This window comes from Pseudopodoces humilis, chromosome 7, assembly GCF_049639895.1.
Source record: "Pseudopodoces humilis isolate 2021_Gansu_Grassland_sample_001 chromosome 7, ASM4963989v1, whole genome shotgun sequence".
Classification (NCBI taxonomy): domain Eukaryota; kingdom Metazoa; phylum Chordata; class Aves; order Passeriformes; family Paridae; genus Pseudopodoces; species Pseudopodoces humilis.
Window position 1 is genome coordinate 569,736 of NC_142206.1, and position 24,711 is coordinate 594,446.

At 45.0% G+C, this 24,711-nt stretch overlaps 1 protein-coding gene across 9 annotated transcripts in view; it reads left to right on the forward strand.

Moving 5' to 3' along the window:
* MICAL2 (microtubule associated monooxygenase, calponin and LIM domain containing 2) overlaps nucleotides 1-24,711 on the forward strand; it is a 112,549-nt gene that overhangs the window by 27,561 nt on the left and 60,277 nt on the right. For all 9 annotated transcript variants that reach the window (XM_088058113.1, XM_088058119.1, XM_088058116.1 and 6 more), the window contains exons 3-12: nucleotides 12,672-12,879; nucleotides 13,500-13,616; nucleotides 14,604-14,705; nucleotides 16,530-16,685; nucleotides 17,848-17,948; nucleotides 19,548-19,805; nucleotides 20,610-20,725; nucleotides 21,747-21,873; nucleotides 22,064-22,154; nucleotides 22,242-22,389. In XM_088058113.1, coding sequence (XP_087914239.1) covers nucleotides 12,672-12,879; nucleotides 13,500-13,616; nucleotides 14,604-14,705; nucleotides 16,530-16,685; nucleotides 17,848-17,948; nucleotides 19,548-19,805; nucleotides 20,610-20,725; nucleotides 21,747-21,873; nucleotides 22,064-22,154; nucleotides 22,242-22,389 — 1,424 coding nt within the window. The remainder of the gene's footprint in view (nucleotides 1-12,671; nucleotides 12,880-13,499; nucleotides 13,617-14,603; nucleotides 14,706-16,529; nucleotides 16,686-17,847; nucleotides 17,949-19,547; nucleotides 19,806-20,609; nucleotides 20,726-21,746; nucleotides 21,874-22,063; nucleotides 22,155-22,241; nucleotides 22,390-24,711) is intronic.

The window sequence follows — 24,711 nt, forward strand, 5'->3', positions numbered from 1 at the left end:
TCCCGTATCCGCGGGGAGATGGGCAGGACGAGCAGAGGTTCTCTGCTTGTGCTTGGGTACAAACTGGCTTCCCACCAGTCCTCAGCTGTTTGCAAACATCCCATTCTGCAGCCCTGCCCCTCGTGGGAAATCAGGCAGCTTGGGTTCCACACGTCCTCCTCTCCCACCTTCCTCTATCTGCTGAACAAAGCCTTGTCCCTTATTCTAGCAAATCACCCCGTGGGGATGAAGCTGCCCCTAAGGGGCCAGGTTCCTCCCCTGGTGCTGGCACTTGCTGGTCCTTCAGAGGCAGCTTTCTCCAGTGCTCTGCAGACCAGTACAGAAACCAGTCTGAGAGTTCAACTGCCCTGATTGCATCCCTCAAGACAAACATTTGGTTTTTAATTGAGTAATTGAATCGTAAGATGAAAGAAGGGAAAGCCAGTGTGCCAATGGAAACTTATGTGCCAATGGAAAAAATACCCATATCATAATGAAAACTTTAACCTCTTTATAAAGAGTAAATACCCATACCTTCTGCTGGATTTACTAATTTCTTCGAAATAATTATTTAGATTTCCAAACCTGATAATCAGGGTTTATAATGAACACACCAAACTTGTTGCAGATCTGTTAGATAGTGTTGCTAGCTTGCTTATTTTAATAAAAAGGCATTCCTGTGAAGTCAGGAAAACTTGAACTAGTCAGCCAGAAGATGACTGCCAAGTTAGGAAGCTGAATGAATGAAAGGTTGTGGCTTTTTACAAAGAGGCATTCAGCTGCTTTGTGTGTGTGTGTGTTTTGTTGTCTTTACTTTGAAACAAACAAACAGTGCTTGGATAGTAGAATCCAGAAAGTGTGAGCTTTTTGGGAATATTAGAGGCACCATGTTCCACTGACTTTTTAAGTGGCACCTAGGTGTGTTTGGTGTACTTGAGAGACAAGCTGTTTATCTTGATATTGGTGCTGCTTTGCTTTTGCTTTTAGGACAGGGCTTCTGGAGCCTTGCACCTGATTGCCATTGTGGATTTATTTTTAAGGATTTTAATGTGCAACTTGAATTTCAAAGCTGTAGAAAATATGGGACTAATGAAGATGAGTGGCAAGGACAATTCACTTGAGAGGAGTGGAGAAGCAGTAAATCACCTATGAACATTCTGTGGAGCCACAGTTGTTGAGCACTGCCTTCCTTCATTTCTCTGAGGATTTTTAGAGGGGGGATAGGGAGAAGCTGGGGTGATGACAGGACACACAGCAGACAGTTCTTTGAAAACATAACAAAGTATTTGACTCTGTGTGATGTGTTTTAAACTGAGATTGAGCCAAATTACGTCAGGAAAAGCAAATGTTTGGCATGTGATTCGGTAATGAAATCACTTTATTTTCATTGTCCTGGAGACACTTCCATAAACACACAGTTTTTTCACCTTTATCAGTCTTGCAAAGCAATGAAGCCTGGCCAAAGCAGAGCAATCAGACAGGCCAGATAAGGCTTTTTAGGCATGTGGAATTTAAATTTTTTTTGGCTTGGAAGGTAACAGTAGCTTTACATCTGTATTTTGACAGAGCTGCTGTTTCCCTGTCCCTCACTTGATGGCTTTGCAAGTAATGGAGAGAAGGGAACTGTCCCACCCTGACCTGATTTCCTAGATGTTTTACAAAGATTCCCAGAGGGAGCGACACACCATTACTTTCACACAAACCACCACTATTGTCACCACAAGTGGCTTAATTAGGTCGGAATGGAAGCCAGGGTTATGGCAGGGCGTCCAGCCCTGAGCCTGCCTCTGGAGCCTTTGGGGTTTGCTTCCTTGGAGCAGCTGGGCTGTGTCCATCCCCAGGCAGGATGGCGTGGGGGCAAGGGCAGCTCCAGGGCAGGATGCTGGAGTCTTTCTGCTGCCTCCAGGAGACCCGTGGGGCTGCTGGGGGTCGCTGCCAGATGTGGTTGTTGTTAGCCGCGCTTCCAGCTTCGCTCTGGCCGTGTTTGTGTACTGATAAGCGAGGAAATACATCACTTTTGCCACCAAGAAGTGATTAAACACTTGGCTGCTGAACCCCAGATTTCAGACAATAAGGCAATTTCCTGTCTCCTGCAGCTGAGGTCCTTCCTGAGGTTCCCATGTCTGCCCTGAGAACAGGGGCTTTGGGGATGTGCTTGCTCTCCTTCTGCTGGCAAACAAAACTCTGCATTATCTGCTGGGTGGGCCTCAGTGCAGATAGCTGTGAATGTGCTTCTCATAGAATGCAAAATACCACAGTTCTAAGATGCTGTAGAAGAAGAGAAAATGTAAAATATATTAGTAGATTATTTTTGTAAGCAAACAAGAAAATTTCTATTAGTGTTTTCTCTCTAAAATGCCATAACATCAATGGCATTCTTGGTGAAAAAGGTTTAGCTGGTATCTGTTGAAAGGAAAAAGTAGTTTCCCTTTTAATGCTCTTGAAACTGGTTTAATTTGCTTTACTTTCTCTGCTACACTGTTTTAAGTGGGATAATTTTTGTCAGACAGTTCTTGACATTTCCACAAACCCTAACAAGTCTGCACTTCCATAATTTGTTTCTACAAACTGCCTGGCTTCTGCAAACTGCCATCTCAGGTCTCTGGAATATTTGTGTCTTAACCTGAGTTCTACAGGGCAAAATTGCTAGAAGCTACTAGGAGATTATAAACCTTCCAGTAGAAGGAGAAAACTGGGAAAATGCTGCAGAAAATGATCTGGTGCTTGTAAGGACCCACACATCCAGCCACCTCCTTGGTGCAGGTGAAAGCCCAGCTAAGATATTCTGGCAGATAAGCTGGAGCAAGGTGAGCAGCAGGAATGGTCAGAGGAACGGGGAAAGCAGGAGAGGCTTCAGTGCCTTCACCTCATCCGTGTTAGGGAAGGCCCCGAGGGGAGCACCATGGAGCACAACCAGAGCTGGCATTTCCCTTCTGTCTCCTGTTGTCCTGCTGACGCTGACAGATCAAGTTCAGATCAGCTTCTCAAAGTTTGGGTTTTGCCCTGGACATTTGCTGCTCCTGAGGAACAGCTCGTGTTTTTCCAAGGGCACGCTGTGTCTGATTGACAAACCAGCCAAGAGATACTGCCTGACTTGTCTTGCACCACTCTGTGCCTTTGTTCATCTGGCTGAGATCCTGTCTGAGCAGAAGCCATGTGGTTCTGCCACACTGTGAGTTAGCCTTGTGTTCCTTCTCCTGCCCCTTGGAAGGACTGACGAGAGCAGCTCTGAAGGAGCTGAACAGCAGCAAGTGTTCCTTCCTCCCGCTGCTGTCCTGCCTGCACTCTGCCTGCCATCCTCGCAGGATTTCCAGTGCTGATAAAACACCTGCTCCGGGGTAAATTGCAGCTCAGGGTGAAAACATTGCAGGAGATGGCAGAGCATCCTGCCAAGGACTACACACCCAGAGCAGTAATAACAAACTGTGCAGATCAGCAAGTGCTCAGTAGAAGGCAAAGGCATTTCTCTCAAGTTTCTTCTCCCCCCTTTTTGTGTGACTTGTGCTTTAGCAAGGTAGGAGACCCTGGGCTAGGGCAGGAAGCTGTTCCTGGCTGCTGGGGCTGGTCCCTGCTCGGGCAGCCGTGGCTGTGCATGCCATGCCCAGGGAGCAGATCCCTGCCAGCCTGGACACAGCCTGGTAGTGGCAGAACGAGCGTGGCTAGTGCTGTTGGGGCAGGTGCCTCCATCTGCATTTCAGCCTGCCTGGAATGAAAAAACAGACTCATTAATACGTGTAAATAAACACCTCTCTTCTGTGTGTGATTATCTCCCTTCTCCTGTGTCGGATGTTGGTGTGAAGGAGACTATTACACCTCGTGATGTGCAGTTTATGTCTCCAGCTCTCTGCCCCTCTTCTTGAAGCATGCTTCTTTTTATAATTTTTTAACCATTTTATATTTATTTTTGAGGATTTTCCCCTCAGTAATAAGGGTTATTATGTACCACCTTTGTTTTCAGCCAGAAAAGGTTTTGGAAATAAGAACTAGAGGTGCTGAAATTGAACTGTGTTAAATTTTCACTGTGTGATGTGCTGCCAGCAGCCTGGTTTGTGGGTTTTGTGAGTGCTCTTAGCTTTCCCTGCTATCAGAAGCCTTCTTAAAAAATGTTGTGGTAAAGGTAAATATTTTTAATTCTGGTTGTTTGAGCAATTCAAGTCCATCTTGCTTGCTGGCACTTTTGGATGCTGTGTTACTAAGAAGTTCTGGTTGGTAATTCACAGTGTTCTCAAATTGTAAGGAAAAGTGTAAAAAGCAAAGGCCTTGTCTGCCTGTGGTAAACTGGTTTGTGCAAGTGACCAGTTAAACTAGGAAAGAAATCAGATTATCACTCCTTTTGGAGCTGAATTTAGATTTACAAGTTAAATGTCTGTGAGTGCTAGCAGTGGAAATGCAGTGACTTCAAAGGCTGCATGATGAGCTGGAAGAGAAAAGAATACTCCAGGAGCCCAGAACTGTTGCCTTCTGGTACAGTATTGCACTTGGAGCTCTTCTATAGCTGATGTGCACTGCTGTACAGTCATTCTGCTTAGGGGAGTTAGGAATGATGGGATTAAATGATTAAGATCTTTAAAAATAAATAAATAAAATCTGGATTCTGACTCAGACCTGATGTCTAGTTCTATATGAGCTCATTTACTCAGGACCAGCTTCTAAAAGCCACGTCTTAAATGGGTGTTGGCTAACGATTCACCTAATCGAAAAATCAGTTTTGGAAGGTATTTTACAAAGTTCTGTGAAATACCCTCAAAGTAAGCTGACTCCCCACTTCGTTGAAAAAGCCAATTTCCAGGTGGAAGCTCAGCTGGTTTGTCAGATTGTTGTGACGGTTTCTCTGTACAAGGGCCTGACTGGAGCAATCAGGGGTGGATTTTTAAAGCATGTTACCCAGCTCTTGCTGTAATAAAGCTGAGCAGCCTGCCTGCATGCTCGAGATGCCATAGAGCATGAGAAATCCTTTCCTCTGGGGAGGCACACGAGTCCTCTGCTGGTGCCCAGCAAAGCCCCTGCCCCTGGAAAGTGTGTAGAGGATGAAGCATTTTCTCTCCATCCCTGCTCACAAAGCTCCCAAGGCTTGGTCTCTGCTGTGCTCAGAGGTGAGGCTCTTGATGCCTTCATTTATCTGTGTCCCCCAGTTGTGTTTCTTTGGAGGCTTTGCTGGGTTCTGGAGCGTTATCTCGGTGTGACAGGCTGCAAGCCTACAGAAAACAGGCCAGGTGCTTACATGCTGCCAACCCTGCTCATGGCTGGGATAGGCAGGCAACATTCTTTCTGCAAGGTTTATCTTGTTTTCCTTCTGATTGTTTAAGCAGCTGGCCAAAAAAAAGAAAAGAAAGCAATCTCTTCTGGGTTTTGGGTGTGGGCTTGTTTTTCTATTTTTTTTTCTTCCCGTGTTTTGGTTACAATGAAAGGCAGGTAAGAAAACAGCAAACACACTTAATTCCAAAGGATGTTGGAGGGCTTACTTTGTGCTTTATCTGGGGAGATTTTTGGATTAAAGCGCTTGCCTGGTTTCTGGTGGATATGTTTACTGAAATCAGTGTACCATTTTTGTGTTAGTAATGGCTAGGTGTTTTGGATAACTGTACCTGGTACAGGGCAACAGAAAGTTTCCAGGCAGACTTTGCTGTATTCTGACTCTCAGCTGCAGTTTTTGAAGAAGTATTTTTGCAGATTATCTAAAATATCTGAGATCAAATCACCAGATTTAAATACAACAAATGCCACCTGAGAGAGCTTTCCAGAAATGCTCTGAAGTCCTGACAGCTCTGATGCATCATGGAAAGCACTCTTGACTTTCCAACACCCTGAGTGTACACAGCCCCTCTTTAATGTGTGGCACAGCAGAATGTTTCAGACATCTTTCATACCACTGTTTTAATTTCAAACTATGCAAAAGGTTTTTTTTTTCAATACACAGGTCTAATATTAGTACATATATCCATGTGACAGAAAGGATGGATGGACAAGTGTGTCCAAATACATCCAGGAAAAATGAGGGCACATGCTTTTTTTCCATGCAGAAGCTCATCTTCCAAAAAAGAGAAAAAAATCCCAGTAAAGATGAGCCAGATGAATGCAATAAATGTACTAATGTTTCACTTCTGGCATTTTGACTCAATAAAACAGGAGGGCAGTAAAGCTAGATCCTCTGATCCTGGGTTGTGCTGCGTCCAGCTGCGAGTGCAGCAGCTGCAGGGCTGGGGAGAGAGCTCTGGCCAAAGGCACCCTGTGGAAATTGGCCTCACGTCCATGGCACGGTGTTAGAGGGGGGAAAAGATAATGCCAGTCTCTGGTCTGGGAGAGGACAAACCCACACATTTGTGAGGTGCTCAGCTGGGGGTACAGAGGGTAATGTACTGGAGGGATTCAGAGCAGGAGTGGGCTCTCAATTCACACATTATGTGGGGTTTTGTTGCAATTAGGGCTGTGTGAGCCTCGCTGTTCCCAGGTGCCTCTGACCTTCCCCAGCAGTGGTATTTATGTGGTGTCCCTCTCCAAAGATGCCCGTTCAGCAAGATCCAGCTAGTCTTAATAATATTTTAAGGTGGATTTTTAGACCTCTCTGTAGTGTATTTAAACAGTGTCCACGTAACCCTTTGGAGAGTTAGGATCCCCCATTGAAAAAATCTAAGTGAATATTACTTTAGTCAAATGACACGTTTTTTTAACCTTACTAATTCTATAAGGAGCTCAAAAAACGGTACAACAGAGAAAAATACCCTTTTAAAGATTACATGATCTTTGTAGTCAAGTTTAATTAGCTCCTAGGTGTTGTCCCCCCCGTCTTGGGAGGAAAGATGGATTTAAAAAAATTGTTTAAAAAAAAGCTTCATCCTGTGACATTTTTAATGTTGTCTGAAGTGGCATATAGATTTTCATTTTTCAGTGACTTCCACGATGATGTTTCAAGCTTTAAATTGATTATTCAGTGTGCTCGGGGTGCATTTGGCTGCAGCGTTGTATCCGGTGGCTGTCAGTGAATTGATGTGATAAAATCTGGGGCTGCAAGTGGGAGATGAACTCGAAGTCAGTGAGTCAGGAATGTCCCGCTGAGCAGTCCTATTTTTGCCAGAAGCATTTTCTCATCCAGGAAAGGGGATGGATTGGAAAGCATGGTGGTGGAGGAAGCTGCTGGTGGCCGTCTGCCTCGGCTGCTTACGCAGCTGTTTTTCTCTGGAGCCTTTCCAGGGGAGCGGTCGCTGCTGTTCCAGGAACGGCGTTGTTCTGTGCTGCAGCGTGTGGAGCCCTGTCACCAGTGAACACTGCTCCAAATCCCTCCTGGGATTGTTGTGCCCCTCTGCAATCAGCCAAACTGGCCCTTGGTGCGCCCCTGGCGCTTTGGGCGCTGCACAAGGGCCTGGGCCGGCGTGAAAATTGTCTGATGGTGCCAGGGGTGCTGGCCGTGGAAATGAGTGTTTGCCGTGGGAAAGCACAGCGTGTCCCTGTGTCCTGCAGACACCTCCTGTCCCTGTGTCCTGCAGACACCTCCTGTCCCTGGGTCCTGCAGACACCTCCTGTCCCTGTGTCCTGCAGACACCTCCTGTCCCTGGGTCCTGCAGACACCTCCTGTCCCTGGGTCCTGCAGACACCTCCTGTCCCTGGGTCCTGCAGACACCTCCTGTCCCTGTGTCCTGCAGACACCTCCTGTCCCTGGGTCCTGCAGACACCTCCTGTCCCTGGGTCCTGCAGACACCTCCTGTCCCTGTGTCCTGCAGACACCTCCTGTCCCTGTGTCCTGCAGACACCTCCTGTCCCTGTGTCCTGCAGACACCTCCTGTCCCTGTGTCCTGCAGACACCTCCTGTCCCTGTGTCCTGCAGACACCTCCTGTCCCTGTGTCCTGCAGACACCTCCTGTCCCTGTGTCCTGCAGACACCTCCTGTCCCTGGGTCCTGCAGACACCTCCTGTCCCTGGGTCCTGCAGACACCTCCTGTCCCTGTGTCCTGCAGACACCTCCTGTCCCTGTGTCCTGCAGACACCTCCTGTCCCTGTGTCCTGCAGACACCTCCTGTCCCTGTGTCCTGCAGACACCTCCTGTCCCTGTGTCCTGCAGACACCTCCTGTCCCTGGGTGGGGGACCCACAGCTGCTGAGGGTCGTGAGGATCAGGGGGCTTGGAGGCTTCTGGGGAAAGTCACCCCTTGCTGCTCCTTTCTGGGAGCGTGATCCGTGCCTGCAGGGTGTCCTGCACGGATGCTGTGGCTCAGGGCAGCTCAGTAACCCGGCAGATGGGTTTTGCTGTGTTTTCACCTGTGTGTGTGTGTGTGCATTTCCATTGAAGGGTAGCACAGTGCTTCTGGCTTGGCATGCCATGGGACAGCAAAAAAGGGTGTGCCTCTGTCTGTCCTGCTGTTGTTGAGCTGGAGGCTAAAAATGATCTCTTCTTTTTCACCTCCAAAACAGCTGAAAGCAGAAATGAGGAAATCTTGGATTCCTGGAGTGATTGAAGCTTCTGTCCTCATCCCAAGGATGTACAGGGAGTGGATCATCATTTAACACCCCTTTATTTTCCAGGATTAATTTAATGTCTCTCGGGCAGGAGAGCAGGGAGGTGTTTAGAGGGGGATGACAGCAGTGGGATAATGCACTGGCCACAGCAGGATTTGTCTGCTCTTAGCTATGCCAAGAGATGCTGTTTGCTGCATCCCCCAGCCCCATGCTACCACTGACTGGTGGATTCCTTGAGCATGTAAATGCTCACAGCTAATGCTTTTTTTACTTTTCTCAAGGACAATGAGTAGATTCAGCCTTTCAGTTATAGTGGATGAGGTTTTTGTGACCAGGTTGTTGTGCAGTGTTATTTTGATGTGGATTATTTTTTGGTAGTTTTTGTTGTTGCTGTGGGGATTTTTTTGTTTGTTGGTTTGGGGTCTTTTTAGTTTGTTTTTTGTTTGTTTATGGGGTTTTTTTGTTAAACAGAGCGGTGGTGTTCAGCTGTTAAACTGCATATGATCTTTCCAGAATGGGATGCAGGTGCCTGGATTCACAGGCTGCTGATTTAATAGTGGGGGAAAGGAGGGATTGCAAGAGGCCTCTGCACTGTATCCCTCTCCCTTTCCTGCCCTCCTATTTGGAGTCCTGTATTTGTACATTATACACAGGATAACGTAATGTAATCATCTCAAAATCCTGTGCCTGGCACAGAAGGCACTGTGCTATCAGGGAGGTGACTTGTGCTGCCATTTAGCTCGGCACTAGGAATATTTCCTGGAGATTTTCAAGGCACTGCCATTCCTAAACATACTGAGAGAGAGAAAGCAGCATCTCTTACAGTCAGACTGGCCCTTGAGTGGAGCCAAGCTTTTGGGACTCACCAAATGCTGTGTATGCTCATTTTAGTAAATGTATGTGAAAATTTCTGATTCATCATTTTAATTGTAGAAGGAAGAAATCCGTGAAGTTCTGCTCTATTTCAGTCTGAAGAGAAATAATGCATTGTGTACTGTGCTTGGTTGTAGTGTGGGACAAGTTTTATACAGAAGCAATTGTCTTTTAGGGAATAGTACAATACTTTTTAACAGTATCATAGAAACAGAGTATTTACTCAGCAACTTGAATAAACAACTTTTATAAAATATGCATGGGCTTGTTAGTGTTTTATTATTTAGTGAAGTGCAAAAATGTCCATGCTTTACTTATTATATATGAATTTAAACTGAAATAGTGCTAAGTTTGTCACTAGGCAACTGTTACTGGCCTGGCAACTTGCATTAGTCTGGTTCAGTGGGAATTTTGTAACCCATATTCCTTCTGTAAATTTGCCTTACCACAGGTGCTGTTCTTGGGGAATGTGTTAAATTCAATGAAGTTTCTGTTTTGACAGAAGATACTCACATGAATCTGCAGGCAGATCAGCCATTTGTACTGAGAGGTTTTCACCAAGAAAAATGTCTTCTCTCAGCATTATTATCTTGCACTGATGGTGTACTCTCGGTAGTAAAACAAGATGTAGCATCCCACATGGTACTGATTCTTCAGGCAGGTCACAGAAGTCTGGTCATGATCCTGTCCTTTCATAAGCTGCCCTGTAAAACTGTACAAGACTTTCTCCTGTCATTTCCAGCTTGAGCAAGAAATATGCAAAAGCTCTTTGTTCTTTACAGCAACTGTTACTAGGAATAATTTGTAGGAGATGCTCTGAAAAGTCAGGTTGCCCTTTAGCTTTGTAGGGGATGATCTGGCACTGTTAAAAGGCAGTTGATGTGTGAATGGTGATGTGGATGTCAAGAAGCCCTTGGCATTTGTTCACTCAGGATTGATTGTTTGAGACTCCCTTATGTGATGCCAGCTGTCATGATCTGTGTTAAATTGCAAGAAATTAATTCCAAAAGCAGGCCCTGATGAGCCAGGAGACTGGGATAACAGGAGGGGAAATTAGGAAGCCATTCAGAGTTTGTTCTAGGCTGGCTGCAGCAAGGTTTCTTCTGGGCCTCTGCTGGCAAGCACACTGCCAGGGGGTGGCATGGGCCCTTCCCTTTCTTAATAAAGATAGGAACACAAATGCAGTCAGAATTACTTTTGCAAGGGTTTTGTGCCGGTTTTGACCCCAGAAGTTTCAAAATTAGATGAAGAAGTGCCAAGAATAAGTTCTACACTGGCAGGAAGCGTCCGCAATAAATCAAAGAACAAACAGCTCTGTGATGTAGATAAATGTGTTTCTGGAGGTAACCATGGGTGGTGGCAAACACACAACCATTTTTCATGGGGTCTCTAGGCAATTATGAAGATAATTTGTCAGTGTGATAGGAGGAGAGGAGAGGGCAGAATCCTCCTTAAAATGCTAACATAGTGTGTTGCCAAGCATCAGGAGGAACGAAGGGTTTTCTGTGTGGGTTTTGTTACTTGGCAGGGTCTGCTATGACTAAATCTCCAAAGACTGCTGTTTCTTTTTATATTTTATTTTCTTTAAAGTTGCATTCATTTATATATAATACAGTTGGTAAGTGCAAAAACCAACCTCACCTTATCAGACCATGTATGGGCTTTATTTGTAAAATGTTTCTAGCTGCCTGCTCAACGTGGCTGGAAACGCCTGTAGCTGTGGAGGCTCAATGGAGTAACTCACTTGTCAGAGCCCAGAGTTCCCGTGTTAATCACAAGAAGCATGTGCAGGAAAATCTGACCCACATCCACCAGGGATCCCCTTCAGCTGGGCTGCATATGCCCTCTGTTTCGTTCCTTTATGTTGTTCCATCTGTTGGTTTGCTTTTGTTTTGTTTTCATATTCGTCGTGCAGTGAGAAATGTTCTTCTGAAATTCTGAATTAAATAATGTTCTTTTAAGAGGAACAAAGCCAAGTGGCTAAGGCAGCAGCCTAACTTTAATATCTCTGGTTAACAAAACACTTGCCTAAAGCGAAGCCAAAGCACCTCACAGGAGTTCTTTCAATGGGAATTTATTAGAATTATTTATTAAATTGAAAAAAGACATTTTTGCACTTCTATGATTTGGGTTGGACACAGCACTGGATACTTCTTGCTTAAGCTGTTAAATCTGAAAACAGATGAGGAGCAAACCAAAATGAATCAATGCCTGTATTTTCTGGAATTGCAATGCCATGGGAAGCAGGCTGGAAGGCAGCGAGGCTGCAGCAGGTGTGCGCTCGCTGTGCTGCTGCGCTCAGCGCCTGGCTCCGCGCGGGAGCGCGTCCGGCCTCTGCCACCGGGACCTGGCGTTTGCAGCACGGCTGTGCCGCGGCTCTCCATCCTCCCAGAGCCACCTCAGCTCTCCCTGCTCCGGCCTCAGCACAGCCACGGCTTGGGACGTGGATTTGGGGGGTCTGGGGGGGTTTGGAGGGGGCTCCTGGCAGCTATGGAACAGCAGCATTGTCCAGCTGCAAGATTGTTTCTAATCACTTTTCAGTAATCAGTCAGGGAAATGTAAGCATTGGATATGCTTGGGGTTTAATTAGCTTGCTTTCTGGAAATCCTTTGCCTGTTAGTCTGTGAAAAATTACAGCTGTCAACTAAAATTTGGGCAGGAATCCTCTGTAGACCTTTTGGAAGCGATTCTTCCGAGGATGCCCAAATTTAGGTTGAAGCTCCTGAAGTGTGATTGCCCTGAAAGTGAGGATGTTTAGCACTGGGTGGAGTGGACATGGACAGGATGAGTTCCCTGGCCCTGGCAGAGCAGGACAAGTCTGCTGAGTTCCCTTGGCACATCCTGCTATACCTCAGTAGGTGAACCAGGCTGTCACATCCACCCTTGCATGAAAGAGAGTAGCTAATACCTTAAGGCTCCTGGCTTATCGTAGGTTTGTCCAACAGATCCAGTAAATGTACACCCATTTCCTCTTTAAAACAAAAAAAGCCTACACTAAGACCACTTATTTCCTTTCCCCTCCCTTTTATACAACTGTAAATGCTGTTTACTGCGAGCCCTTGCGAAACGCTAAATGGGAGTCAGGAATTCTGTGCAAGCAGATGCTCAAAAATGTTTGGCTTTTTGCTGTTTTTTCTCCTCCTTCTCTTCATCAGACGCTTTTGTGTCTGCATTAAGCACAGTTTATCCTCTTTTTTAAGCAGGCTGAACGCCACATGCAAAAAAAAAATTCCTTTTCATTGATTTAAGTAAATGACTCATTTGTGCTCTCACTAGTGCAAGTTGTATTTCAAGTCATGCCAACAGAGTAAGCTGGCAGCTGTGTGGAAGTAGCACAAAAGCCTGTGTCACACTCCTGCTTTTCCCTGCCAGTGTTTAATTATTGGAGGTGGCCCGTGTGGCCTGCGGACTGCCATAGAGCTCGCCTTCCTGGGAGCCAAGGTGGTCGTGGTGGAGAAGAGGGACACCTTCTCCAGGAACAACGTGCTGCACCTCTGGCCCTTCACCATCCACGACCTCCGGGGACTGGGAGCAAAGAAGTTCTATGGGAAGTTCTGTGCGGGATCTATTGATCACATCAGTGAGTACCTGAGGGCACGGGCGCTGCTGGGATCAGAGGTTTGCAGGATCAGAAGGTTGCTGGGGACATTCTTGCTCCGGCAGAAAGTTCATCTGCCTTAACCATGTGCAAGTGTGCACCCAGAGGGGAACAAAAATGGTCTCGTTTAAGCAAAGTGGCAGTAGAACAAGTTACAGTCTTACAGAGCAGATTGTTTTGTTAGTCTGGTATGGTTAAACACCAGGCTTTGATTATGGGGTGTGAAGAATATTGAGATTTATTCCAGTAAGTTGAAGGTGGACACAAATAGTAGAGTGGACTATTTTATAGGGAAATAGGCTGCAAAATTTTGTATTCTAAAACATGCTGGTTAGCAGATCCTTTACAAATCACTTAGAGGCAAACCTCTACAAAAGCATTCTAAGAAACTGGACTGAAATGAGTTTTGCTGACGAGGTTGTGCTGCGAGAGGAAAAGGAGGCGGAAGAGAAGAACATCCTGTGGTGGTTGCTATGTGTGTGTTCATCACGGTACAGGAAGCAGAAATGCCTGTGTTAGCAGTGAACCTCAGCTCTCAGCAGGCTGGTGGCACCTGGCCTTGCAGACCTATCAGACACATCTCTGTCACTTCCTCTCCACAGGTATTCGACAGCTTCAGCTCATCCTCTTCAAAGTTGCACTTATCCTGGGAGTCGAAATCCACGTGAACCTGGAATTTGTGAAAGTCCTGGAGCCTCCTGAAGATCAAGAAAACCAAAGTATTGTTTATCAGAATGCAGTGCTGTTCCCAGCAGCTTCTTTTTGTGCTGGCTGTTCCGTGAAGCCGTACAAGGCAGTCAAACTCTTGAAAGAAATAAGAGATTTTTCTCCCTTTTTATTGGGCCAGCCTTGCTGTGTGCACTCACAGGCATGAGTGATCCCAGTGTGACAGGGGGCTGGGACATCTGAGAGCACAAACCAGGCTGACAAGCTGAGGTTTTGCTCCGTGCCTTCTGGCTTGTGTTTGAGGCTTTCTAGCCAGTCTGGTGTGGCTGCTCAGGATCTTCTTGCAAAAACAGATTTTGATTGATAATGTAAATGTTGAGGATGGATGAAGTGCCCAGGGCCTCGTTTTGCATTCATGTTTGATGTAGCTCCCACTGGCACACAGAGTCTTACCAGCATTCTTATGCAAGATTTTTAAACAGTAGAAAAGGATTTCTCATTTTCTGATTTTTTTTTTTAATACTAGTGTTTAGGATGTAGTGTCACTAAAATATTTTAAAATTTTACTTTAATTAAAACACTGTGGTATCTCTTCAAAGGGTCATGTGGTGACAGTAGAACAGGTATATTGGTTTAAGTAGTTAGAGTATCTATAATTTTAAAATATGGACAATAGTAACACTTTCACATGATCAGCTTTGTAAAAAGATTAAGTTTAGCTTTGTGAGTATGCTTCCATTTAATCTCTGTTTAGAGGACAATTAAAAGCATTGATGATGGAATGCTATTTTTATTTAGTAGCCATCTCTTCCTTGGTGCAACCACATGTGTGTACTGCCCTGGTAAGGTGGCTGTGGGGTTATTTCTGTGAGAATCAGGTGCTTGGCATCTTCTTGTGGTGTGGCTGAGAGGAAGTTATTGCATTAGGGGATCCAGAGAATGAGAAATGCACCCTTTATCTCAGTGCCCTTTCCTCAGAGTCTGAAATCACCTCTTTGTCATGATACTGAAGAATTAATAAATGTAATTTGTGTTTTCAGAGACAGGTTGGAGGGCTGAATTTCTCCCCATGGATCACCCCTTGTCAGAGTATGAATTTGATGTTATCATTGGTGCAGATGGCCGCAGGAACACGTTGGAAGGTGGGTGAATGTGTGTTTTTAACCTTATTTGTGGTCTTTAGGATACATTGAAAGATCTGAAAGTCGGAGGAGAACACAAAGCAGCAGAGTACCTTTGAATCCATGGAAGTATGTGTGAAAGCTGTTACTTTATGTGGTACTCTTTGGTTTTGTTGTGAAGTCGTAGCTCAGAATAAAAGACATTTAATGTCATTACTGCTTCTGAGCTGTATCTGCACTGCCTACAGAACACATCGTGGTGCCATGGGGCTAGCTGCAAGGTTAGGTAATTATACACTGATTTAACTCGAAGGAGGCTGACTAGATACGTGTCAGGAATTGCATAGCTTCTGCTGTTGTGCTGGGAATCTGCCCTGGGTGCTTGAGCTCATGACCAAAAGGTGATGGCCAGGTATTTAATGAAGGCAGCAGAGGCATTGCTTCTTTGTAAATGAGACTGAGCTTGAGAAGCAGTTCCTTTAGAAACAACAGCAAAAGAGAATAAATAGCTCCAAGGTGTGTGGGAGGAGAGGGGGTAAATGTTTCCTGACCTGAGTCACTGCTGAGAATTCAGACCACCTGAGCTGTGTTTCTTGGAGAGACACTGGATGAGCTGCTCCTGCATCACAGGATCACACCCGATACTTAATGATGTATTTCTCTTTTAACTCTAATTATATCCATGCTAGTTTCCGTTCTCTAGCTACGCTTCTTGTTTTTATTAGCTTCAGAGTTTGTCTGCTTATTCTTTTATCTGCCAACCACAATGTGCTTACAGTTAATTCCTCATAATGCTGTGCTGGAAATCTCCCTACATTGTTGTCCAGCTGTCCCCCATAAAAGACTGGTTAAATAGTCAGGTACCAGCAAAACCTAATTTTTCTTATCTCAGCAGCAGAGTCTGTTGAGAGGTTAATGTTTATCATCATGCCAGGATCTAGGGGAGCGATTGGTGCACTGGAGATATGTACAGAAGCTGGTGGTGTCATATCAGATCTATCCCAGTGAAATAATGACAGCATATCAAGAAGCACAGAGACAAAAATTCATAACCAATTTATGACTTCTTGTAAAATAACATATTTTCTGAAGTCAGCTTCAGTGGGCTAAAGATACTGCAAGCATCCTCTGTCCTATTTCATGATTTAATTACAGATAAGGGGAACATACAGATGGGAAAGCTTCAACATGTGATTACAAGATTGTGGCTTAGGGGGCTTTTTTCTGTGAAAAGTGGGAGCAAAGATGAAGCAAGGAGCTTCTCAATTGGTCTCCCCTTGGAAATACAACAGTTAAGCCACTGAATATTTTTCAATCCCAAGTATCTGTCAAAAATCTCGTTAGCTGGTAGTGTGTGCACCTAAGCACTGCTACAGAGGTTTCTGATTTTCACATCATGCTCTGCTGCTTTTGGCTGCTGATCTCTTGCTCATCTTTTTTCATGAGCTGTTTACCACCTATGTAACAAATAGCTAATTTGCCATTTAGCATGTTAAAACTGTCTCCCTCCACTGAATATCACCTGTTCTATTTCCAGACATGTCCAAAAAGTTGTCCATGTTTTTCTTTTAGTCATAATTTTTCCTTAACTTCTTCCCTTGGTTCCCCCCCCAACCATTTTTCAATGAGAATTTACCTTGAATGCAGTGCAGCTCCAGTTTTGCTGCTGAGAATGGGGAGAAAAGTCTCTTTACATTCAAGGGAGTTTTGGAGGCCTGGTGGAATCTACTGATGGCATGTTGTTTGATGAGGTGTAGGAAAGATACCGAGCTGCCTTGAGCTGACCCTCCCTGAAAGTCCAGTCTGAAGTTTCCAGGGGTTTTAATTCCTCTCTTTGCTCACCAGGCTTCAGGAGGAAGGAATTTCGTGGAAAGCTGGCTATTGCCATCACTGCCAATTTTATAAACAGAAATACAACTGCAGAAGCCAAGGTAGAAGAAATTAGTGGGGTTGCTTTCATCTTCAACCAGAAATTCTTCCAGGACCTGAAAGAGGAAACGGGTGAGTGCATCCTCATTTGTTCCACTACCAAATACAAGAGGCAGGAGGGGAGCTCCATGTGCCAGGCCACCCTCTTGTTACTGGTAACATCAGTTTTGAATAATGTGTATAAAAAATTTCCAAGTGATAAAATGCTGTTGATGTCAGAAGCTTGCAGATGGAGATGTCCATTTATGGTACACTGGGATATTTTTTTAGCCTGGGTGTTGCCACATCATGGCTTGTTTCAGTGTTTAAATTTTTCTCAACTGCAGAAATGTCTGCTCTGTTGAACAAATTTGGAAGAGCATTTTCAGGGCCCAGAGATTTTCCCTTAAGACATGATTTGTTTTGTTTCTATCCATTCACATGCTGAACAGCTTAAACCCTTTGAAAAAGTCTCTGCCCTTCTGGGAGGAGTTTACTCTTGCTTTTTGATGTGTGGAGCTGATAAGCTAAGAAGAACTAAAATCTGCCATAAATACCAAGAATACAAACTGTGAAACACATCTTAATGGAAAGGGGTTTCAGAGTAGTTGCAGTCACTGTCAGTGACTGCAATCAATCTATTCTATTCTATTCTATTCTATTCTATTCTATTCTATTCTATTCTATTCTATTCTATTCTATTCTATTCTATTCTATTCTATTCTATTCTATTCTATTCTATTCTATTCTATTCTATTCTATTCTATTCTATTCTATTTCTACTTCTATTCCATTCTATTCTATTCTATTCTATTCTATTCTATTCTATTCTATTCTATTCTATTCTATTCTATTCTATTCTATTCTATCTATTCTATTCTTGATCTACAGCTGATTTTTAAAAAATTATTATTGGAATTGAACCCAAGCCCCCTGGTTAGACTCAGTGCCAGAGCCCCAAAAACCACTTTGTTCCCTTGGCACCCAGTTCTACCTCAGGAGCTGTTAATGCTGTAGCTAACTGGCTGTTCCCTGAAAGAATAACTGCAAACTGCACTGAGGAAAACTCTGTAGGGCGAGCCCAACCTCCTCTCTTGTTTTGTTTCATAGCATTTTGCCCAGTGATCCTTTGTCCCAGCTGGGAGAGTGGAGGCATCCCAAGAAGGGAAGGCACCTGCTGGGATCAATCCCAGGGGGTTGGTGGGTGACACAGGCAGGGCACTGCTCTTGCTGACAAATGTGTATCTCTTTGCAGGGATTGACCTGGAGAATATTGTCTACTATAAAGACAGCACACATTATTTTGTGATGACAGCAAAAAAGCAGAGTCTTCTGGACAAAGGAGTGATTATTAATGTATGTAAAAGTGCTGGTTAAACCCTGCTCTATTCACTTGGCACACTGTAAGCGTGAACATCGGCACAAACGTTGTTGCATGTTAGAGAGGGTGTTTATAGACTTAATCACTTCATTCAAGCTCAGGTCACTTGGATCTTACTCTGACATTTTTAGAACTTGCTTTTCCCTTCAGTCAGCTCAAAGTTTCTATAGAGAACTGAAAACAATGCTTCCTAAATTAATCAGTTTTGAAGCTGGCTGAAATGGGATCTTGACTCACCTTGGAAATGCGTGGTGGGATCATCACAGCAGAAAATAAAAACCTCAGTTATTTAAGGGTGAACTTAGCACAGCTATGACTAGTTTTATCAGGCAAATAAGGAAGCATAAAAACCTACCCTAGCCTAAACTGCAAATTCTCTCAAGTGGGTGAAACATGATAGAAGAAGGGTATAAACATGATGGCCTGAGCTTTCAGGGTACTTGGGATTTTGAGGTATTTTTTCCCTTTTATTTTTTCTTCTTTTGTAAAATACAGGGTTTATTTTCTTTTGTTTCTAAAAAGTGTTATGGCACCACTTAAATTTCCCTTCCTGGAAACTCAAGAGAGGTCAATTTTTCTTGCAAAGTAAGACAGTGCCAAAACAGCCAAGTGTAATTTCCTGAAGGAAGTACTTGTGGAGAACTGTCAGAAGGACTCTTGCCTTCTTGGCAACTTGGGAACCTTGTCATCAGGGCTTTCTGATGGGACCACTTAGCTCAGTGCCATGGTTCCCTGCCCTTTTGGAGGCCAGGGCTCCCAGGGCAGAGCTGCTGTCCGTGACCAGCCAGGGTGGGAGAGAGGAAGGGCGGAATCCCTTGGGGGAGTGGCTGGTGGGGCTGGCGTTTGAAGGTGGGAGCGTTCCCAGGGGATCTGTGGGGAGTTTGGAGCAGAGGAGCAGCAGCTGTGGCTCATCAGAGCTGTTTTCCTGACCTACTCAGCTCTGAGTGGAAAAATAAAACCAGGCCGGTCTGTCTGGAACAACTGGGCTAATAGCGGTTCTGTGGTATCATCTGTGATTAGGGGTCTCATCCACGATTAGGCTGGAAATAGAACCTGCCTGATTAATGATCACTGCCTTTAAGTAGGGTGACCTGTAAAGGCAGGGTCCTTCTCCACTCTGGCCAAAAAAAACCCCAGCCCAAAAGCTAACAGCAGGAAAGCTGCTGTGGTCTGGGTTTGAACGTGGTGTTGTTGCTGATCAAACCTGCAGGCTGAGCCCCACACGTTACAGCAGCAGTGCTTCTGCTCTCCTGGGGCTCCAGATGTGGGCTGCACCTGTGCAGAAAAGCGTTGCAGTGATAATATATATTTTATATATATATAAAAAGTGGATAACATCTTCTGATGGGAGGGAAGTAATGTTCTGAAAACATTGCACAACCGAGCTGAAACCTTCTCTTGCAGACAGAGCTGCTCATTCAGCATGGGCAAGGAGAGCTCTGTTTGGGGCAGTAGCTGTGCCTGGGCATGGGCTTTTTGGAGATGACAAGTGCCACTTGTTGCTGTGAGACTGCAGAGTTCCAATCCAGAGAGGATGCTGGAGTCTCTCATCCCACATCCTTCTCTCCTTGCAGGACTCCATTGATACCGAGCTGCTGCTCTGTGGGGAAAATGTGAACCAGAACAATTTGCTGTCCTACGCCAGAGAAGCTGCTGACTTTGCAACCAACTACCAGCTGCCTTCCTTGGATTTTGCAATTAACCACTATGGCCAACCAGATGTAGCAATGTTTGATTTTACCTCCATGTATGCCTCTGAAAACGCTGCTCTGGTGAGAGAGAGGCACCGACACCAGCTCCTGGTGGCGCTTGTTGGAGATAGCTTACTTGAGGTAAATCTTGGAATGCTTTCCAAGCAGCATTTTCAGGTTTTTCAAATTTTATTTCCTTAATCCAACCATTCAATTTATGCTCCAGTATAAAATGTCCTCTTTCACATGTCCTGAAACAGTGGTACCTCATTTGGAATAGACATTTCCCCCCATTTTTTTCTTTTCTCCTTTTTTATGCCATAGTTTGTCATAGCTAATGCTTGGCTGGCAGCCTCTGGCTGAGATCCCCTTTTGCTTTATGCAAGTTGTGTTGCTGTCTGAAAACTGTGAGCTCTGTGTCCTCAGCTTGGCTGCATGGCATCATTTAACTGAATTCCATCATAGACAAACACTTGATCCAAGTTATTATTGCAGTCTCTTTGCCTTAGTATGTTCCTTTTTTTTTTTTCTTTCTGAAGTGAAAAGCTGCAACTTTTTTTACTTTAAACTCATGCTGTCAGCCTGAGGCATTTGAAAAGAACAGTCCAAAGCAAATTTAGGAGGTGGGAAGGGCATCTTTTTATTTTCCTTGAATAATTCTTGAGTCTTCTTTTTTATCTCAGCCTTTACCTTTTGAGGCTGAGAAATTTGTTTTTAAATATAGAAGTTTAAAAAAATGAAGAAGTGAGAAAAGTAACCATTTTTCCCTACCCAAGGAGAGGCACATTTAAAACCTGTAAATGTTGCCTCTGTTGGATCTTGACTCTTTCTGGGCAATTTTTCCAAGACAGTATGAAACCCTAGACTCGAGAATGACACTGGAAGTTAGTTCTGTAGTGAGAAGGTGAGAAATGTGCAGAGCTAAGGTGTGAATGCTTCTTGCAGCCCTTCTGGCCGATGGGCACTGGCTGTGCAAGAGGTTTCCTGGCTGCCTTTGACACGGCGTGGATGGTGAGGAGCTGGGCACAGGGCAAGCCCCCGCTGGAGATCCTGGCTGAACGGTGAGTGCTGCTCTGCTCCCCAGCACTCCAGAGCTTCCAGCTCTGCCAGAAGGCACTGGGTGTCAGAGTGCTGTCAGGAGAAGTATTATTAGGGCTTCAATCACTGATTTATGTCACTTAAGTGTTATCCTTAAACCAAAGAGACCTCATCAAAAACTCCAGCTATCTCAACACCTGGTTTTTTATCATAAAAATTTTTTAAAAAATCCTGAAGGGAGTCTAAATCAATTCTTCAACACTAACAGCTTTCAGAGTTGGTCTCTGCGATTTTAACTCTGCAATTTGGCTTAGTGGTGCTCTCTTGAGGCTGAGTGGCCAAGGAGAGTTGTTAAAATGCTGCAGCAGAAGCTTTTTTTGACTGGAGCAAGAAAATCTATTGTTAAGGACAGCAGCAGTCCCGGTGTCACCGTGCTCTGATGGTTGAGGCTGCTGACTCAGGTGCTGCTGGCAGCCACCCTGCTCTGCTGCAGCTCCCAGGCTGTTTTGGGGCAGATGTGTAACAGGAAGAGCCATGGTGGTGGGAAGGCAAGCAGGAGCTTTACTGACTACTGCACTTCGAGATAGAAGCCTGTGGGATGACTCAAACACAGCCTAGTCCCAAATGGAAAATTGAACAGCATAGTAAAAAAAGCTGTGGTGGTTATAGGAATTGCAGGATGACAGGATTTAGTGCTCTTATGTGGTAAAGAAGTTACTCCTTGAGTAGCTGTTAAAGCAAAACCAGATGACTGGATGATGTAACCTCCTCTTTTTTCCTTTCCTTCTTTTTCTTGCTCACTTCCTGCCTCAGGAAAATATGGGCATAAGCTCTAAGCGTCTGTCTTGTTTGTCCTTTTTCTGTCTGGCATCTTTCTGTTGAGTGGGGACAAGAAATGGGATGGATGCATTATGCATTTAGTCCATAACACTTGTCCTGGCAGAACCAAAATAAGGTTCAGGCAGCTGCAAAAAAACCCCCAATCTCTTTTTATAATAAATATTTATTTTAATGCATAACTCATGCATGTTTTTCCTCTGCAAGAGAGAGCATTTATCGACTCTTGCCTCAGACGACCCCTGAAAACATTAATAAGAACTTTGAGCAGTACACCATTGACCCGGGAACAAGATACCCCAACTTGAACTCGAGCTGTGTTCGACCTCACCAGGTCAGTGCTTAAAAGGCTTGCTTGTGAAATCAGTTCTTTTTTTGTCAAGGGTAAATAGAGCTGCAAGGAGTGTGTGTAAACAAAATCTTCAGGAGAGTCCTTAATTTAGAACTAGCTGCTGATAAAGTTAACTTGGGCACAAAGCTGGTTTTTTGTCTGAGGTTATGCTGGTAATCGCTTTTCCTCGCAGGTGAGACAATTGTATGTTACCAACGAGCTGCAGCAGTGTCCTCTTGAAAGAGTGAGCTCCATCAGAAGATCAGTGAACCTCACAAGACAAGGTAAGTGGCATCTCTGTCTGGCTTTACGTTTGTGGTCTTCTGAGCACGCAAGAGCTGCCTGGAATGTTTGCTCTCCTGTTTCTGCAGAGTCAGATATTCGGCCTAACAAGCTTTTGACGTGGTGCCAGAAGCAGACAGAGGGATACCGAAATGTTCATGTCACTGACCTGAGCACCTCCTGGAAGAGTGGCCTTGCTCTGTGTGCCATCATCCATCGCTTCAGGCCTGACCTCATGTAGGTGACAGCTGTGGAGCTCCTTGGGAGAGGCATTTGCCAAAGGGTGGTGTAAGAGCAGCCAGAACAAAGCTGGCACTCTGCAGTGCCCTTGTGTGGCTGCAAGGAGGTGCACACCTGGCTGGCTTTGGGGGTGGACAGGGTGGGGTTGGGTTAGTTTTGCTTCTTCTGTGTGTCCTTTCCCTTTGAAATGAAATAGATGTGCTTTCAAAGAGCCAGGAAGGCTTTGAACCCTGTGATTTCCCATCTTTGTGGGAGTCATGTGTCTGTTTAAAATGAAGTTTGCAGTTTGGGGAGATGTGCAGAGATGTTCCTGGATCCCTGGAGACAGGTTTTAGTGTCTGTCTGAAAGCACAGCCATGAAGCACCGTCCTGAGTCACAGAAATGCTGGCTGATCCTGGAGTGGGGCATCCTCCACGTGTTGTACTGGCTGCTGTGACACTCAGCCAGGGAAATGCTGGACTCTGGAGTTTTTGCACAGCTCTGTCCAGGACAGCACTGAGCCCTTTCACGTGGGCACAGCAAGGGCTGGGCCTTGAAAATTACCTGTCCTAGGGGTTGAGGGTAACGCAGCATTCCCCTTTTGGCACAGTTTCTGGGGTCCTGGTGCTGCACGACACAGCTTCACCCATGGGAATATTTTGTAATGTCCCACAGGTAGGTACAAGAGGCTCAGTGGGTAACAGGTGTCAGGAAATTGCTGGCACTGCTGGGTGCAGTCAGTGGGGTGACTCTCTCTTCTCACCAGTCTCCAAATTGCAGGGGATGCATTCTCTTGTCTTCCTGCAGAGCCTTAGGAGTCACACAGGAATTACTGTCAGCCTGCCTTTATTGTGGATAAATGAAAGGAATGGTTGAGCTTTTTTATGAGGTGTGATAAATTGGAAAAAATGGGAATGGTACCTAGGGTGCTTGTTTGTACAGTTTGTACAGAGGAAGAGCTGAGATTTTGAGAATAGTTAAAATAATTTTTTTTTTTTTTTTTGCTTTGGGCTAGTGTAAAACAATTAGAATTATGGATATTTTGGGGGGAGAGGGTACAGAAAGCAAAGTAATCTTTGCTGCCTGTGGAAAACATGTTCTCTAGGCTGCTCTCTACAGAGTCGATAAATTTATCTTCCTGAGCTAACAGACCTCCTGCTGCTTAATTAACATTGTGTTTGGATCTTGCTGGCTTTCTGTATTCAGTGAGCCTGCAGAAGGACTTGGCCAGATGAAAGCCAGGCGAGAAAGGTGGCAGCCAGTGACAGCCCCCAGCTCCAGAAACGGGCAGTGGGTGGGAGAGAGAAGAGGAGAAATTCTTCAGGGCTTCAAAAACTCACATTCCACTGTGAGGAGAAAGGAACTACCCTGCCTGGAGCTTTGTAATTTATTCACATGTTTATTTTAATCATGAATTTTGGAAGCTGTTCAAAAGATTAGAGTCTTAGAATAGGTCCCATAGAAAATGGATTAGAGAGTGGCTAACAGAGTTCCAGATGTGTGATGGACTTATTTAGTGCACTGCTAAATTCAGTTATGGCCTGGACAGGAGGTCCCTGCTCAAACTGTGTGTGTAAAACCTTAAAAAAGGAAAGGCAGTGCCTGTGCATGTGTGCACACACATGTAACATGCTACTTCCACAGAATGCTCTCCTAAATTTATTCCTCCTGGCTTTAATGATTTATAGCACTAATTGAACCTAAGTGATCTGTTGCTAATGGATGAAGTCTGTAGTGGTTCAGCTGTGTTTGGAGAAGGAAAAGGTTCCTTAGCACTTCTGAGGAAGAATTTCACCTCTCTATAAATAAGAGGATCTTTTCTTATGGGACTACAGCAAGGTCCAGTTCAGTGAAAAAGCTTTTAAAGTGCATTTCTGGCCAAGCCAGTAATTGTAATAATGGGATTTGTGTGCAGCTCTTACCTTTGGCACTGTGTGGACTCTGTAGCTCTGACCCAGTGAGATGCCCCTGCCCTCATTCCTGGTGCTGCTCTGATGCCTAGAGAGGCTCCCTGGGACAGGGGCTGGGCAGAGTTAAAGGAATAAAGTGGGGATTTAAACAAAACCCTTCAGAGGATGCAGCTTGGGCAGCGCAAGAGCCTGGCTGAGGATCCACCCAAGATGGACCCAAGATGGGCCCTGGGTCAGGAGTTTCACACTTTGATAGGTTCTGCTCCATTTCCACATTGGGGTTAATTGCCCAATTGCAGCTGCAGGTGATGCAGTCCCATCCTCCCAGATTGCTCTCCTCAATTCGCTGCTGCTTGTGCTTTTTGGGCCCGGAGCTGCCACGGTGTCCTTGGTTGTGGGGCTGGAGAAGGATTGTTGTGTGTGCCTGAG